Here is an 18,974-nt window from a genome sequence, read left to right on the forward strand (position 1 = left end):
GGCAGATGGGTCTCTGTCATTCCTCTTTCTTCAGTGGTCTCTAAGTTCAGGTCAGCTCTGAGTGACTCTGAGACTGTAACTCTTTTTGCATCTCACCTCCTCTACTCAAAACTCCATCTTAAATGTGGAGAGCAAATAAGGGATGTATTCCCTCATTACTTTTTTCTGTGATGACAAGAGGACCCACAGGCTAATGTTTACAAGGATCTGGTCTTTCCTGAGGAATAAGAATATTTTGTTACAATTTCAAATTTATAGGAAAGTCGCAAGAATTCCCATAGGCCCTAAAATGAGCTTTATCCATTGTTTATACTTTGCCCCATTTCTCTCCCTCCCTCTCCTCTCTTCCCGTCTCTTCTATTTTTCTTCTGCAACTCCTGCTTCTTCCTCCTTCCCCTCTCTGTCTCCCTCTCCTTCATGAGCTGATAACTTAGTTTCTTATTCCTGTTTGCTAGAATTCTCACCACGTTTAAATTCCTGCTATACTTAGCTGAGATGAACAAGAAAGCTCCCCGACTCCACTGCTCCACCACAGCAGTGACACCCAACCTTGACAGCATATCAGAGTCACCTGGGTGATGGGAGCAGCCACCAGGCATTAGTGAATGATTAAACTCTCCAGGTGTTTCCAATATGCATCCGAGATTGAGGACCACTGAACCAGAAGTTCAATTGCCCTTAACTAGTCTATTTCCTGGATGGGCAGGAATCCCATTCTGGCTTCACATATTGAAGCCACGGCACAGGCACTGACCAGTCCAAGTGAACGCCAGTGAAGAGGAGCCCTGGAAGCCCCCTGATTTCCAAGAGTTAGACTTTTAGTTGCTGGATTGTGAGGATGTGTGGGGATCTCAGAGAAGGGGTGCATCTGGGGGCGCTCAGGGAAGAAGCTATTTACCAAGCATCACTCAAAAAATAAATAGCAAAGAAAGAAGAGCCCTTTTAATGTCAAGTAATGAATATAGAGAAAAAAATGTGAAGTTAGAAAATCACCATTTAATAAATGTATAGTAATAAATTGAATCAGACAAGAATCATCAATGGGTGACAAAATAGGAGAGTAACCCAATAGCTACATAGCCTCAAAGTATCTCCTCATTATATATTTATTAATTATGATGAGAGGAAATAGTAATTTTACGATAGACCTGGCAGACACCACCGCAAGGAAGTAAGCCAATTAGCATCACCAATCATGGACAGACATCATGTGCCTCCTGACAGGCATACCAGGAAACACATAACATCAATTCTACGTAATATGTGTCCAAGAAATGTACAACCTCGGTATAACCAGGAGGAAATATTAGACAAACCCAAAATGAGGAATATTCTACAAAGATCTGACTTGTAATTGTGAAAATGTCAAAATCAAGAAGGAAAAAGAGGGGCTGAGGTATAGTTCCACAGTAAACTTAAAAACAAAAATCCAGGGCTTCCCTGGTGGCACAGTGGTTGAGAGTCCGCCTGCCGATGCAGGGGACGCGGGTTCGTGGCCTGGTCCAGGAAGATCCCACATGCCGCGGAGCGGCTAGGCCCGTGAGCCATGGCCGCTGAGCCTGCGCGTCCGAAGCCTGTGCTCCGCAACGGGAGAGGCCACAACAGTGAGAGGCCCGCGTACCGCAAAAAAAAACAAACAAAAAACCCCCCAAAAAATCCAGTTAAAATGAATGCACCATGTGCTCCTCATCCAAATGACTACCTGTTGCTGTTGTCATTGTTGTTGTTTAGTGTTTTTTGTAAAGAACATTATTGGGATGATTGGTGAAATTTGACTAACGTGTGTGCATTAGATGGTGGCATTGTATGAACGTTAACTTCCTGACTTGGCTGATTATATTGTGGTTATGTAAGAATATGTCCTTGTGTTTTAGGAAATACACACTGAAGCATTTTGTGATGTTGAGACATTGTGTCTACAAACTCTCAAATTATACGCACGTGTGCACGTGTGTGAGCGAGAGGAAATATGGTAAATAATTTATAGTTTATGGATAATATTTGGGAAATCTGGGTGAAGAATATAATGAAGTTTTTATACTATGTTTGCAACTTTTCTCCACACTTATTTCAAAATAAAAATGTTAATTTTAAAAAAAGAAACAAGCATAAGATCTATACAAAAAGAGTATGAAAATGGAGCAACTTTTTTTTTAAAGGCACACAGTTACCTAGAAAAAAAAGTCAATTTAGAAAAATGTCAGCTTTTCCAAGCAAGAGTTTTTGACCACTCTGAGCAGAGAACCTCCAGTCTGCAAGCTACAGTGTACCCTTGGATTAATTTCACTGGCAGAAAATATGATGTTTCCCATATAAAATAATGTGCATGAACTTACACACACACACACACACACACAAGCACGCACAGAAGCTTTGTTTCTGCCTCTATAAACTCCTAGAATGACATAGACACCGTATCTTTTGCTTTAGTACAAGAGAGCCTTTGTAAAAAGGGAAAATGCACCTGGATCTCATTTCAAATTGGGACAATATGTTGGCAAAAGATCAAGAAAGGAGATTTATTGTTACACAAATCTTTCTATTCTTTGTGTGACAGTTTACTCTTAACTCCCCACACCCTGTGTGCACTTGTGACATCATTCACATTAAATGCTAACTGACAATCCCAGCTATAATCTGTTTCCTATAGTGCAGAAAACAGCTAGCTTCACCATCCCTTCTTGCTAACCAGCAGCTGGAAGATATTAGGTCACATGCTTGTGTTGACCAATGAAAAAGTAACAGAGACATTTTGAAGGGAAGAGACAAGCCTGTGAGCCAGTATCTTCCCATTTTTCATTAGTAAGAAGGAACAGTGAAGTTAGCTATTGGCAGAACATTGTAAATCAACTATAAGTCGATTAAATAAATAAAGTGTAAAAAAAAATTGTAGATATCTCAAAATATTGTTTATGCTGCTCATCACACTGACGTTATGACATGAGATCCACTTGCTAGATCTTGTTATTTAATGTGATAATTTTTAAAAACACCTCATGTATTAAATTTTTTTAATATTTGCATAACTGTATTTCAATATAATAGGATTCCTTTACAATAGTATGCATTTTACTTTATGCATTTAAGAACATCATTCTTAGGAGGGGTTCCATAGATGCCATTAGACTGTCAATAGGGCCCTTGACGCTACAAATGTTGTAAAGCCTTTCATGCTTCACTCAGAGACTTGGCAATCAGGATTCTCTAGTAAGAAATCTTCTCCTTGAGCATTTTGTAGCAACCAGAGCCAACTTCTAGCAATATGTCCTTGATGATAACATAAAATATTTCTCATATATCAAGTAAATAATTCTTTCCTACTGGTAGCCTTCCTGGGTTTATCAAAGGATAGCTGACAAGTTTCCCATCTTTTTTTTTTTTTTTTTTTTTTGCGGTACGCGGGCCTCTCACTGTTGTGGCCTCTCCCGTTGCGGAGCACAGGCTCCGGACGCGCAGGCTCAGTGGCCATTGCTCACAGGCCTAGCCGCTCCGCGGTATGTGGAATCTTCCGAACCGGGGCACGAACCCGTGTCCCCTGCATCGGCAGGCGGACTCTCAACCACTGCGCCACCAGGGAAGCCCTTTCCCATCTTTTTGATCAAAGGATTCCTGTGGTTGTTTTTCCATGTTTCACTAGTTGCCTAGTTAGTGCAAGCTCTCATCCAAAAGCCTCTTATTTTGATAATTAGAATACTAAGCTAATTTACCTATATTATTTTTATGTAGCCTTATGGAGGCACTGACACATGAGTAAACAAGCAGAATCTGGCTTCCTGGTATAAGAAAGAAAGAGAGAAAGGAAGGAAGGAAGGAAGGAAGGAGAAAGGGAGGGGGTATAAATTAGGAGTATGGGATTAACAGATACACACTACTATATATAAAATAGATAATCAACAAGGATTTACTGTATAACGCAGGAAACAATATTCAATATCTTATAATAACCTATAATGGAAAGTAATCTGAAAAAGTTATATATGTACACATATATATATAAAACTGAATCACTTCGCTGTATACCTGAAACTAACACACAATTGTAAATCAACTATACTTCAATTAAAAAAGGGAAAGACAGAAAAAGACGTAGGAAAGCAAACACATTCATCTCTAATACACTCATTTTCAAGTAATACTAAAAGTAAATATCCCTGTTGAACATTAGTATATAATTTCTTTATCCCAAAATCTAACCACCTAGTGTTTTAACCAACAGTGCTGCAAATTCTGTTTTTGCCAGAGTTATGTTACCAAGTATAGTAACTTCTATGATGATTAGAAAAACAACAAGCACAGCCTCCCACAAACCTAAGAAAAACCCATGCCAGAGGCATAAGGCAAAGGGTGAATAACCATAAACCTGATCGTTTCCCTGGTGGATTAGCCCGCAGGAACTCTGATGCCGAAGGGAACAAGACCAATTCAGAAGGGTTTTTGCTGAATAGAAAGAAGTTTTAATGCCGAAGTGAGATTACCCACGGTCAAATTACCACAAAATTCCAAATCTTTTGTAAATCTGCTTGCCTATTTTTAGTTGGCACGTGAGTTGCATGCATTTGTGTGAACTGTGGTTATATACATCGGGCACAGAGTAGAGAAATAAGGTTTACATATTTCAAAGCACACCACAGCAAAAATAAGTTATTTTTTACATTCAGATGCCTTCCTTCAACTTTGCCTGCTTAAATCTCACCCCAGCCCTATTCCCACAGGCTAAGGATTTCCCCTAGCCCCTCCTCTTGTTTTCAAATGAGCTAGCTCTTCCCTTCTCCTTCCCATGAGGCTGCTATTCCTAATACTTGTATGTTATCATCTTACTTGTCATGGTCACTTTTAGCCTCATCATCTGTTCTCTCTCATCTCTCCTGCTTACCTTCCCTACATTTGCCTTTTCTTCCCCTTATATCATGCTCTCAGCAAATTATCCCATCTCCCTATAACTAACTACCTGGGAGATGTTCTTTCTGGATACTGTTTTGAGGAGTTAGTTAGCTCTAGGATCCGAACTATCCTGGAAAGCTGTAGCTTGTATATTTAGCAAGAGTGGGCCCATCCCCTAATCACACACACATATACACGCACACATGCTTCATCATGGACCCAGTGCGTCTTCAGTATATGTATGTTTAGCCATCAGTACCATACTAATCACAGAGAGACATCAAGGTAACCCGCAGTTTTCCACACCTCCCTACTGCCTATAGCACAGGGCTAAAACACAGACAGAACATAAAACAAAACCAAGAAAATATTTTAGCTGTACTGGGCACGATCTGGCAACACACAATAATTTTATGAGCATGAAGTATAAGTAGTATCAAAGCCATTCGTAGTTAGGATCTTGCTCTAAAAATTCAGAGTGCTCTCCATGTCAATGAAGTGAAATTGTGTAAGCTGAGGTTTCTGCTGGTCACATCAATGTTTAACACCTGTTGGGAACCAAAGAAAAAGCATTGGGCATCTGGTGATTGAAGTTTACTGCAGTCAAGCAAATCAGATACAAGCCAGTGGTCCATACACACTTTCACAAGTCGTTGCCTAGCTTCCAGACTGCCCTCAGATTTTCAGGTGAGAAGGGTATTTCTTAATCCCTTAGAGTACAAAAATCATTCAGTACGTAGGGAAAAGACGACAAGACCCTAAATAATGAAATACACAACCACTGCAGAGAAACAACTGCGCAAATTGGAGAAAATGTCCTCGGAGCCCTCCTTTTATTGCCTGCTTCTCCTCCTCCCTTATGGCGCCTTGATGATTGCCCAGTAAGAGTCTGATATTTCAGTGTTTTTTTCTAGGCAAATACTTTCCATAAAGTTTCACCGCATGTGCAGTAGTTAGCTTGTTTGTCAGCAACAAAATTGGGCAAAATCCTTTATAAGCTCTTGGTCGAGTTGGGGAAGTTGGTTGACAAGAAAACCACAAAAATGAGGAAACAAGTAAAAAATACAAAGTGAAGGAAAACTTTCATTTCAGGCTTTGTAATCAGGAAGGATTATGAAAAAAGAAAGTTCTGAAAAAAGCAAGAAGTAAGCACACAAGGGAAGAGCCCATTTACCATGAGGCTAGGTACTGGAACCACAACACTGCATTAAATCCAAGGTGCAGATTTTTCACATATTTAACATTCATGAAATCAGAATGTGTCTTACAATCAACAGGCTTGGAATTACTGTGAACAAGTAGCCCTCCTGACAACGGTTTGTACACGTGTGAACTTCATTGCTTCTACTGGTGTTACGAATGGATGGACTGTAAACCACTTAAGAATCATTTTAGAAAGGAATATGTATCTTGGCTGACAGTAAAATCAAAAAAATATGCTACGATGAAAACTTGTATAAAGGATCTTAGTGGCTTTGGAGTAAATTGCATAGACAGCAGGGAAAGAATTTTTATGAAATGATGTATCACCAACACCTTTGATAGTTCAGAGGAAATATCTTAACCAATTCGGGCCACATATTTTTCTTCTAAATAATAATAAATCAAATAAAATAATTTAAAATATTTACCTAGAAATTTAAATAATAAAAGAAAAACTTAAATGATATAAAATGGTTAAGATATTTCTAATATTTCTTCACAGTTAGATTTTCCCTCTCCTAAATTACCTTGATGCAGATTTATCAATGTCCATGTATCTCCACCCAACATTTTCCTCTGCAGTATCATAGTAAAATGATAAAAATCTTTGGTTAAAGAAATTTTGTAAAGCTTTCCATATTTTTAAAATAGAAGTTTTAAGTGATAGGAAAGCATAGAATCATACTTTTTTAAGACTTTTTCTTTCTTTGTGGCACGGGAAATAAAGGAGCAAATTTTAACTGACGGTGTCTTATAATTGATAAAATATGGTAGTTCAAGCTGTTTGAGAAGTAGATCTCTGAGGCAAAGACAAAGTTTTACATAGGTTTGCAGACAAGAAGACGTACATGACAAGTAAGGATCCAGACCATCAGTTCCAAATGATAATAAACCCTGAATTTTCCCTTCATCTCCGTGCTGTCCTCTCTGACACACGGAACACAGAGGGATTCGGGAAGGGCTTTGCAGGAAAGGGTATCATCTGGAAGGGAAGCAGGAAGGAACTGCCCTAGGTAGCTCAGGGTTGGGAAATACCATTTGGACTTTTCACTGGTCACAAACCTGTGTTGTAGAGTTGTAGGAGAAGGTGGGTGTTATAACCATGCTGCTCACAGAGATGCTGACACCGGAAACGGAGACACTGCCCACTCCCCAGATCTCAATGTAGCCCAGTTTCAAAGGGTTTGTATCGCTGATGTATTTGTTGAAAATTACATGACTGTGCATTGTATTCTGTCAATTGGAGATAAAAGAAACCAGAGGGGGGGAAATAGCAAAATTTGTTCAAATTTTTCACAATCTCTTTTTAGGCACAAATGTAGACCATGAAGTGAGATAACTTAAGAGCCCCCCCGTCTTGTGACCTTGGATAGTGAGACCATGATTTTAGCATTCTGTCTCCTATTGTCAACTACCATCCAAATCTGCATTGGTTAAGCACTGGCAGGGTCTCTAGAATCATCCCAACTCTGAGAAGACAAAGAATCTCAGCTATCAGGAATCTTATATTCCACATGTGGGGAAGTCACAAAATATGCTGACCATTCCAAGGTGACATAGGAACAAGGGCTAGGAAACATCGAAACAGCCTGTCCGTCTGTGCTTGGTGAACTGGAATAAGCTACTGATGAAATATGAATGGGCTTAATCACAGAAGACTTCCGGGGAGCATATTATATCTCTATCTGAAGTCTAGAGGATGGGGAAGTTGCAAATTAGTAAGATGAACAGTGAAGGAATTCTAGGTGGATTTATGTCATGATTCCCAGCATCTTAGTAAGCTAGTAGAACTCTATCTTCTCCCTTCACAGTCCCAGTCACACTCACCTGGCTGACAGAAAAGCGGGCCAGGTAGTAGAGTCCTTTCCCATAGGTATCTGCAAACAAAGAACAAAGTAAGCATGATCTGGAACATGCTCTAGAATTCTAATTGCTTACCTGGTTACCTTGGTTGAGAAAGCAGGGATGATTTTTGTTTGGGTTTTTTATCTTATTTTTCTTCTTTACAGAGTTCCGTTTTGGGAGATTTAGTCAGACTCTGGCTCCAACCTCAGTTTACACAAAATGTTTGAAGTGAGTGTAAACAGCTGCCTCTGTCTAAGAGAGTCGCCTCATATAGTATAGTTTTCTAACACCACACTTAGTCCACTTCTCTTTCTTGTGGTCTGTGATTCCCAACATCTTGGTAGTCACCTCGGAATTTCCAGACTCCTTCTGCTAGAGACGCACATATCTGCACACACGTGCATGCACACCACATCACAAACACCAAGGCTGGTGTGTAATTGGTCAGTTTATCTTGAGAGGTCTTAGGCAATTTTTTAAATGCCATCTCCAGAGAATAGACTTCTTTGTCCTTTATCCTTAATTTATGCCGCAGGTCCAGGGAGAATATCCTTAAAGGTGGACTAGCCAGAGCTTTGTTACAGGTACTCCCGCCCCACACCCTACCTCGGTGGCTTTCTCACTCTTCCCCATACACTTGCCTCTTTCTAAGTTGCTGGTCACTCGGTCAGAAGGCATTGGCTATCCTCTAGCGCTGTGCTGTCTGAGATAGTAGCCATTAGCCAAACATAGCTATTTAAATTTAACTTAATTACAATTAAATAAAATTTAAACTCCAGTTGCTCAGATGTACTTGTCATGTTTCAAGTGCTCAATAGTCACATATGCCTACTTGCTAGCATATTGGACAACACAGATATAGAACATTTCCATCACTGCAGAAAGTTCCATTGGGTATCACTGGGCCTAGAAATTACTAATGGTGCTTGAGACATCCTCCTGAGAGGTTACTAATTCCTGTAAACTCCTAATGGAAGATTCCCCCCAATAAATAGCACAGCTGATAGAGGCATTGCCTCTCTTACTGGGACATGTAATTAGGGAATGTGCCCTTGAACATAAACCAGATATGGAAGTATAGCTCAGTTGGCTACAAAGCAACTCCCCCTACGGCTCCTATACTGCTGTTTTCCACAGTGGATTAGGACAGCTGGATAACGGTGAGAGATTCAGAGTTAAGCTTCATATGCATGAGGCACAAGGATCATGTATTATACACTTAAAAGTAACAAATGGCTATATTTAAAAGTGCACGACTGTCTTAACACAGAAAAGGAAATAGCAGCCCTATAAGGTATCCAGGAACCTAGCCAATGGTATTGACATGAATGAATCCGAGGTGGCCCTTACTCACCAATGCTTTGCCCATCATCCCAGAAGAGCCAACCTTCAGCAGTCCCCTCATCATCCAAGGCAACCTTGAAGCCTGTGAATTTCTGACGGCTGCAGTGACGGAGGAAAGAGACTTTGGGTAAAAACAAAGCCACAGCCACAAACCCAGCTTCTTCATAAAAACATAAAGGAAGTGCTTCATGATATAAAGACTGGGTACTGGGCTTCCGGAGACGTGGGATCTAGTTCTAGTTCTGTCTCCATAAGCTCTACGACTTCATGTCAGGAATGAATGAATGAATCAAAGGGAATTTTCCTTTAAGGCTGTATAAGCTCATAGGAGATCTACAATCTCTACAAAAAGCTACAAGCAAACTCACTGGCTTCCTTCCTTTCTCCACTGTGAGGAAAAGCCTAGTGCTTCAATCTTTCTTCTTTCATGACCTAATGTCCACATGTACAGTGAGTTCTGTTTACAGATGTCCTAAGTTCTTCAGTTTTCAACAGAATTTTTGCAATAAAATGAGTAGGGCTCCAAGAATTTTAGTCTGACATCAGACATACATGTATTTTAGTCCCTGCTCAACTCCTTACTGTGTGACTCTGAGTTAATCACTTAGCCTCCTGAAGCCTCTCTTTGCTAATCTGAAAAATGGGGATGATAACAGTACTTACACCATAGGGCTTATCTTTCCTTTTGTTAGGAAAAATAGATAATCTCCAAATAGAAATCTCCATGTTAGTACAGTTCTAGGCACAGAGCAAGCATTCACCTGCTGTCGGCTATTATCAATTATTATATAGGTCTAGAATACATAGGCTATATATTAGGTCTAGAATTTTAAAATCTCGCATGTAAGGGATCTCAGCCTCAGTTGCCATATGGCTTACACAATTTTTCAGCAGTAATTTTCTTAGCAAAGAGTCAATTATGATCCAGTCTTTTAAAACTAGCATGAACCATGGTTGCTCTCCTGTTTGACTTCCACCTCAAATGTCACTAATGAGACCTAATAGCACACCCACTTAGATCTAAAATAGCTGTTAATTAAGAATTGTTCAGAGTAGAGAATCCAAAAAAAGGTTAAAATGCAAACAAGTAAGCAAGCAAGCAAGCAAAACTGTTTAGTAAAAGTGCTCTGGGGCCCGAGGGTGCGGTTTACAGATTGGTGGGCTTCACCAGGATCTGGGCTGCCTGGCGTGGAAGGGAGAAACGTGACGCCCTCCCTCACCTTAAGTGGGTGTTCTGTGCAGGCTCTTGCCAGGGCAGGATGTAGCCCCCACGGACATGGAGATTAATGTGGTCAAGAGGCGCTGGCAAGGTCTTCCACTCTCCCCGGGCTTGAATGTCCACACCCTGTGGGCCAGAAGAAGGTGATGCAGAGAACACATCTGCCCGAATGATGCATTTACCAGACATCTTGTCCATGCTCGGAACCTGCTGCCTGTTCAGGACCTGTTATCACACTTTTCCACGCTCGCCCAGCTGCTCTACGGGATCGAGAGCTGCTGCCAGGGCATCATGTCAGGGTCTCTTGTCTTTGGGGGCTTCTGCTGTACACACCCCATGAGATTGCAGCTGCCTCTCACCCTTTCCTTACCCCATATCCTGTTTCTGCGTAGGAAGCACTGCTAGAGGAGGCTGAGCGAGCCTTCTTTCTTTCTGTTCGGCTCCCGATTCACTCCCCCAAAGACACGTTCCCTTTGTTTTGTCCCATCTCCGCCTCCGTCTCCCTCCACTGCCCCTCACCCCACCCTCATTAACACCTTTGACTCCTACTTGACAGAAATAATTAAAGTGAACTGCCTTACTTCACAAATCCTTATCTTTAACTAATTACATCTTCCTTTATGTTTCACATCTTGATCTTGCCTGTGACAGGGAGAAGCATCTCTCACCCCAGGCCATAAACCTCGATTCCTAAGAAACCGTCCTCCCACACGTTCTCAGCCTAGAGCAAGGCTTCTCGAATTCAGCACTGTGGACGTTCTGGGCCAGATAACCCTGTGCTGTGGGCACTGTTCTGTGCTTTCTAGATGTTGACCAGTGTCCATCCACTAGATGGACAAATTTTTATCAGCAAAGATATATAACAGGTTGTTAATGGGGGTTAGCTTTAGAAGGGGGACCAAGGACTGGGAGACAGGGAGAATAGTGAACTTTACCTTCCGTTTTCCCTTTTCCAATATTTGAATTTTTACCAGTGGAGGGATTTTTACTTTGCTAATTTTTTGGCACCCCATCTGTCTTTCAGGGTACCTTTCCAGTCCATATTCCTCTGATATCTTCCATCCTTTAACCAGTATACTTGCATTTCTTCTTCCTCTAAATTTCTACACTATATTTTAATATTCCACAGTGTTCCTTATATCGAAGGATTTTTTTTTTTTTTTTGGTTCACGGGCCTCTCACTGTTGTGGCCTCTCCCGTTGCGGAGCACAGGCTCCGGACGCGCAGGCTCAGCAGTCATGGCTCATGGGCCCAGCCGCTCCGCGGCATGTGGGATCTTCCCAGACCGGGGCACAAACCCGTGTCCCTTGCATCGGCAGGTGGACTCTCAACCACTGCGCCACCAGGGAAGCCCTCGAATGATTTTTTAATTTTTATTTTATATTGGAGTATAGTTAATTAATAATGTTTTGTTAGTTTCAGGTATACAGCAAAGAGATTCAGTTATACAAATACATTTATCTATTCCTTTTCCAAATTCTTTTCCCATTTAGGTTATTACAGAGTATTAAGCAGAGTTCCCTGTGTTATACAGTGGTTTCCTTAACTTGTTCCTTTTCACATGACCAGATGGTGAAATAGGTCTCATACACTTTGTGTATCCTCTAGAATAGGGATTAACAAATTTCACCTTTAAAGGGTCAGATAGGATATATTTTACACTTTGTGGGCCAGATAGCCTCTGATGAAACTACTCAAAACTACTTGATTCTAATTAAACATCAAAATTTTATATTTTTCTAAATGGCTTGTTCCATCAACATTTGGCTTCCTATGTTTTGTTTTGTCTCAAAAAGAAACAAAAAAAGTTGAAAGACTCAATCAAAGCTATTTTCTATTTAAAGGGAACACTCTTGCACTGTTGGTGGGAATTTAAATTGACACAGCCACTATGGAGAACAGTATGGAAGTTCTTTAAAAGACTAAAAATAGGGGCTTCCCTGGTGGCACAGTGGTTGAGAGTCCGCCTGCCGATGCAGGGGACACGGGTTCGTGACCCGGTCTGGGAAGATCCCACATGCCGCGGAGCAGCTGGGCCCATGAGCCATGGCCGCTGAGCCTGCGCGTCCGGAGCCTGTGCTCTGCAACGGGAGAGGCCACAACAGTGAGAGGCCTGCGTACCTAAAACAAACAAACAAACAAACAAACAAACAAAAACTAAAAATAGAACTACCATACGACCCAGCAATCCCACTACTGGGCATGTACCCTGCGGAAACCATAATTCAAAAAGAGTCATGTACCACAATGTTCATTGCAGCTCTATTTACAATAGCCAGGACATGGAAGCAACCTCAGTGTCCATCAACAGATGAATGGATAAAGAAGATGTGGCACATATATACAATGGAATATTACTCAGCCATAAAGAGAAACGAAATTGAGTTATTTGTAGTGAGGTGGATGGACCTAGAGTCTGTCGTACAGAGTGAAGTAAGTCAGAAAGAGAAAAACAAATACTATATGCTAACACATATATACGGAATCTAAAAAACAAACAAACAAAAATGGTCATGAAGAACCTAGGGGCAAGACGGGAATAAAGACGCAGACCTACTAGGGAATGGACTTGAGGATACGCGGAGGGGGAAGGGTAAGCTGGGACAAAGTGAGAGAGTGGCAAGGACATATATACACTACCAAATGTAAAACAAGATAGCTAGTGGGAAGCAGCCACATAGCACAGGGAGATCAGCTCGGTGCTTTGTGACCACCTAGAGGGGTGGGATAGGGAGGGTGGGAGGGAGACGCAAGGGGGAGGGGATATGGGGATATATGTTTATGTATAGCTGATTCACTTTGTTATAAAGCAGAAACTAACATACCATTGTAAAGCAATTATACTCCAATAAAGATGTTAAAAAAAAAAAAGCTATTTTCTGTTTAAAAGCCATGTATAAAACCAGCAATTCCAGGAAACTTTTCTCTTCTTTGATAGCCCTCACACTTCACTTTCTTTTATATGGTATATATAATTATGTACATATGTATTAGTGTTTATAACATGCAAATATTAGCTCCAGATTAGATGGTGAACTCCACAGGGAAACTTTTCCAGTATATACCACACCCAGAGCTCAGTAAGGTGGTTTGCACCTGGGCAAGGTTGGGACGAGAGTGAGATGTGTCAGGTGCCTAGGATGCACCATTTAAGAAGGCACTTACTCTCAGCGTCCTGCAAACACAGGGGCCGCCTTAAAAAGGAGCGCCTCCTTAACCGTGTGCCCTAGGCACCTTACTTGCTTCACCCTGGCCCTGGCCCCGCACCCAGGAGCCTCAGTGTACTCAGAGTGACTGCCTGTTAGTGACTAAGCCAGTCAACATGCAAACTCAGGACAAAGGCTTCACTCACTTAAAGGAAGTTGGCTGCTCCCTCCCAGAAAGCCCTCGCTGGGAAGCACAGCGCAATCTTAACCTACTGCCAACCAGAGGACAGATCCAGCTCAGGAAAAAAGGGCGTGTCAGGGAGGACTCAGGGCTCCATAAGACAGAGAAGAAAAGGAACAAAATTTCCATTGTCCTTGCAGGGTTTTCACTCAGTCCCACTACAAATGGCTTGGCTGAAAGGGCCCAGAGCACGCTCTGCCTCTTGTCCTCCTGCTGTTATCCTTTTGCTGTATTTCTAGTTTGCTGCTTTGCTCTGCTCAGAAAAGTCAGGAGAGGAGGACACTACCTACGATTGTTCCTCAAGAATCAAACTCTGGACTTCCCTGGTGCTCCAGTGGTTAAGAATCCACCTGCTGGGCTTCCCAGGTGGCACAGTGGTTGAAAGTCCACCTGCCGGTGCAGGGGACGCGGGTTCGTGCCCTGGTCCGGGAAGATCCCACATGCCGCGGAGCGGCTGGGCCCGGAGCCTGTGCTCCACAACGGGAGAGGCCACAACAGTGGGAGGCCCGCGTACCAAAAAAAAAAAAAAAAGAATCCACCTGCCAATGCAGGGGACACAGGTTCAATCCCTGGCCTGGGAAGATCCCACATGCCATGGAGCAACTAAACCTGTGAGCCACAACTACTAAGCCTGTGCTCTAGAGCCCTCGAGCCACAACTACTGAGCCTGCGTGCCACAACTACTGAAGCCCGTGTACCTAGAGCCCGTGCTCCACAACAAGAGAAGCCACCGCAATACGAAGCCCACACACCGCAACGAAGAGTAGCCCCCGCTCGCCACAACTAGGGAAAGCCTGTGCGCAGCAATGAAGACCCAATGCAGTCAAAAATGAATTAAATTAATAAACTTATTAAAAACAAATCAAACTCTGACTTGTCTGTGTCCCTGCAAAAGAACACTGCTTGTACCAATTTACATTCCCACCAACAGTGTAGGAGGGCTCCCTTTTCTCCACATCCTCTCCAGCATTTATTGTTTGTAGATTTTTTGATGATGGCCATTCTGACTGGTGTGAGGTGATACCTCATTGTAGTTTTGATTTGCATTTCTCTAGTAATTGGTACAGCCACTATGGAAAACAGTATGGGGGTTTCTTAAAAAACTAAAAATAGAACTACCATATGACCAGGAATCCCACTCCTAGGCATACACAAAAGAAAACCATAATTCGGAAGGATCAATGAACCCCAATGTTCACTGCAGCACTATTCACAATAGCCAGGACACAGAAGCAACCTAAATGTCCATCAACGGAGGAATGGATAAAGAAGATGTGGTACATATATACAGTGGAATGTTACTCCATCATAAAAAAGAACAAAATAATGCCATTTGCAGCAACATGGATGGACCTAGAGATTGTCATACTGAGTGAAGTAAGTCAGACAGAGAAAGACAAATATATGATATCGCTTATATGTGGAGTCTAAAAAAAGGCTACAAATTAACTGATCTACAAAACAGAAATAGAGTTACAGATGTAGAAAATAAACTTTTGGTTATCAGGGGGTAAGGGAGGGGAGTGATAAATTGGAAGATTGGAATTGACATAAATACACTACTATATATACAATACAAAACTAATAAGGACCTACTGTATAGCACAGGGAACTCTACTCAATACACTGTAATGGCCTATATGGGAAAAGAATCTAAAAAAGAGTGGATATACATATATGTATAACTGACTCACTTTGCCGTACACCTGAAACTAACACAACATTATAAATCAACTGTACTCCAATAAAAATTAAAAAAAAAAAAAGAAAGAACACTGCTTGAAGCGTCTGTGAAAGACTGTTTTCCCAACTTAGTCTCTGGAGTTCAGACTAGCCCAGAAAAGTCATATGACAGAGAAGGCTGTGTTCCTTCCCCATTTCTAAATGCATTTGCATTACACCAGCTCACAAAAGTCAGGCCTTATACCTCTGTGTACATTTTACATACTGCCTAGGGCCTTGCTTACCTTAGGAAAGTACATTTAACAACTCCTCTTTGGGCATCTATGCTATAAAAGAAGGTATTATGTAAAAAGACAGAGGGGAAAAGGCTCCTAATACTTATGAACTTCCAGTCTAGCAGGGAGAATATAAACAAAAACCATAGCTTCCAGCACAACTTCAAGCATTTACCAGTGTCCGCCATTTTACACCACTGTGAATAGTGGTGGTATGAGGAAAGATAAAAACTAACACATAAAGAACACCCACAAAAAGCCAGGCACTACAGCAGATGCTTTCACACATTTCAGAACAATTCTGTGAGGGAAGCGGTCTTTCCCCACGTGGAGGTGAGAAAAATGAGGCTACAAGGTTAAAAGTGACATGTCCAAGACACACAACAAGTGGGTTACGGAGCCAGAATTTGACCTGAGGTCTGTCAGCTTCTAAAGCCTGTGCATGCTATCATTTCCCCAGGTTGTATAGAAACAATCAGAAAAACTTACCGTGTAGTAATCATACCAGCGGGCTCTAGGGAAATATGCAGTGACATTTCTGGCGTTCTAAAATTAAACAACAAAAAAAACAAGCCATGAGCAGTAGGCTCAGCTCTCTAGGGCAGAGTAACCATTTGCATAGTAAAGGGGTCAAAACAACGTAGTGGCCTTGGACCCACAGGCCTCTTCTCTCTAGAGGTCACCAGTGTTGGGAAAGGCTCCCTTCTCTGATCCCTTCTCAAACTGGGGAGATCTGCCTAACCAAAAATGGTGGCTTCTGTAAAACCCTTTGGGATCCGGGACTTAAGGGGGGAAAAAAAATCATCATTTACTTATAGACTTATCCCATACCCTCTCTAAAGAGACAAACTGAGGCTGGGTCTAGAGCAGAAAAAAAATTTGTAGGTTTACCGCACCAATACTTCAGAAATTATGATTAGTGCAGTAAGTTTTGGAGAAGATCCGGTTAACTGTTACTTTAATCAGAAGCCTAATCATTGATAAATGAAGTAAAGAAATGGCTGCCTGAGGACCTCTTTTGGAGGAAGGGAAGAGCTAGCCAGCAACAAAAGTATACACATTGCTACAAACAATCCTTCTGAAAAGTTTTGCTTTAATGGTGATAGAGGATAGCAAGGATTTCCTTATAGTACTGTCCCCACCTGACTCATACTCCTTCTTTCAGTTAAAGAAGAAATGATTATATCTTCAAATATATCAAAGGGTTTTTTCCTTCTTGATTATCCAATGAATCAGAATTCGTTATACTGATTTTAAAGATGAGGGAGCTGAGGACCAGAACACCTAAGTAATGAACTTCAGCTCAGAGGGAGAGGAAGAGACAGAGGTAGAATAAGAAACCACATCTCAGGACCCCATCAGATGAGGCCTCTTCTCTTCGACTAGTCACCGGCCTCACAGCTGGGACCCTCTATTCATCAGAGGCCTCCATACTCACAGGCTCCAGGACAGGGCTGACCAGGAAGGCTGGGCCCAGAAGGAACTGACTGTCTACATCCCAGGTCACCTGGTCTGACACAAACCTGGAGAGGGAAACCAAGGTACCACAGTTAGGACCCCTATAGGACTCCAGATGGAGGCCTTGAAGAAACTCCTCAAGTTCAGACCCAAGTTGGAAAGCCAGCCGCATCCTATGCCATCCTTTATTCTTCCCCTAGGTCAACCTTAATTAGACACATGCTCACTTTCTACATGTCATGTTCTTCAAACCCCAGAAATGGTTGGATTTAGACACGTTCTCACCTATCAATGTCTCCACACGTTTCTTAACCACAGCACATTTTAACACAAGAATGGTCTCCATTCCTCAGATATCCCCCTGGATTCGTGACCTGAGCTACTATAAAGGATACGTAGGTCTTTACAGACCCAAATTAGAAAGAAATTATTCTGTGTTGTACTGTATATCATTTTGAAATTTTTCAAAAAAAATCAGTAGTCTTTTACCAAAGATCTAAGGTGTGACTGACACCATGCTAAAAGGAGTCATAACGTACGGTCTGTGCCTAGAGAGCTTTTGGCAAAGGCAGTCATGCCTTTAATTTGGAAGAATTGTTTTCTTCAACTGCCACCATATAGAATAAAATTATCACTTAGTCTTTGGTATCCTCGCTATACACTCACTCATGGAGAAGAGGCCGCACGACAGTGCTGCCCTCCGTGTTGGCCCTGTGCATCAGGGTGTACAGATATGGCAACAGGGTGTATCTGGTCTGCAGGACACTTCTGGAGATAGTCACAAAGGTAGAATCCCAGGACACAGGGTCTTGCCTCTAAGGAGAAAAAAAAGTGTTCAGGGCTCAACTTAGGGGACCTGGGGGACGTAAGGAGATAACTGAACATTTATTCCAAATGAAGATCAAACAAAGCTAAACCAACGATGACTATAGATGAGACTCAAAGAATATTTTTAATAGACCAAAAGAGGTCACTGAAGCTTTCCCAGGACAGCTGAAAAAATTCCCCATAAGAAATGGGGGATGGGGTATATATTTGGTACAGTGCCCAAACTGAAAGAATACTGATTCATTGAAACATGAGGATTTTTTCATGTACTTGCTGGCTATTTGTATATCTTCTTTGGAAAAATGTCTATTCAGTTCCTCTGCCCATTTTTAAATCAGATTTTTTTTTTTTTGCTATTGAGTTGTATGAGTGCCTTATATATTTTAGATATTAACCCTTTATCAGATACATAGTTTGCAAGTATTTTCTCCCAATCTGTGGGTTGTCTTTTCATTTTGTTGATTCCATGCAGAAGCTTTTTAGTGTGACGTAGTCCCACTTTTTAAATTTTGCTTCTGTTCTTTGTGCTTTTGGTGTCATATCAAAAAAAAAAATTGCCAAGAGCAATGTCATATAGATTTTTCCCTATGTTTTCTTCTAGGAGTTTTATGGTTTCAGGTCTTAATCCATTTTGAGTTAATTTTTTGTGAGTGTGGTAAGATTTGAGTTATTTTTGTGAGTGTGCCTGTGATTATCTAGTTTTACCAACATCATGCATTAAAGAGACTATGTTTTCTCCACAGAGTATTTTTGGCTCTCTTGTCAAATATTAGTTGACAGTACATGCAAAGGTTTATTTCTGGGCTCTGATTCTGTTCCATTGGTCTATTAGTCTATTTTTTTATGCCAAT

General features: G+C 41.5%; 1 protein-coding gene across 5 annotated transcripts in view; it reads right to left on the reverse strand.

Annotated features, from left to right (window-relative positions):
• Window positions 1-3,878: 3,878 nt before the first annotated feature.
• MGAM (maltase-glucoamylase) overlaps window positions 3,879-18,974 on the reverse strand; it is a 123,953-nt gene continuing 108,857 nt past the window's right edge. For 4 of the 5 annotated variants that reach the window (XM_012533911.3, XM_049715062.1, XM_033432306.2 and 1 more), the window contains 8 exons: window positions 17,962-18,110; window positions 17,276-17,360; window positions 16,327-16,383; window positions 10,494-10,618; window positions 9,284-9,372; window positions 7,912-7,961; window positions 7,147-7,317; window positions 3,879-5,429 (listed from right to left, as the gene is read on the reverse strand). In XM_012533911.3, coding sequence (XP_012389365.1) covers window positions 5,355-5,429; window positions 7,147-7,317; window positions 7,912-7,961; window positions 9,284-9,372; window positions 10,494-10,618; window positions 16,327-16,383; window positions 17,276-17,360; window positions 17,962-18,110 — 801 coding nt within the window. In that variant the 3' untranslated portion in view covers window positions 3,879-5,354. Of the gene's footprint in view, window positions 5,430-7,146; window positions 7,318-7,911; window positions 7,962-9,283; window positions 9,373-10,493; window positions 10,619-16,326; window positions 16,384-17,275; window positions 17,361-17,961; window positions 18,111-18,974 lie in introns of those variants that run through there. The other variant, XR_007479354.1, reaches the window with a different exon arrangement.

The sequence above is a fragment of the Orcinus orca genome, chromosome 9, assembly GCF_937001465.1.
Source record: "Orcinus orca chromosome 9, mOrcOrc1.1, whole genome shotgun sequence".
NCBI classification, from domain to species: domain Eukaryota; kingdom Metazoa; phylum Chordata; class Mammalia; order Artiodactyla; family Delphinidae; genus Orcinus; species Orcinus orca.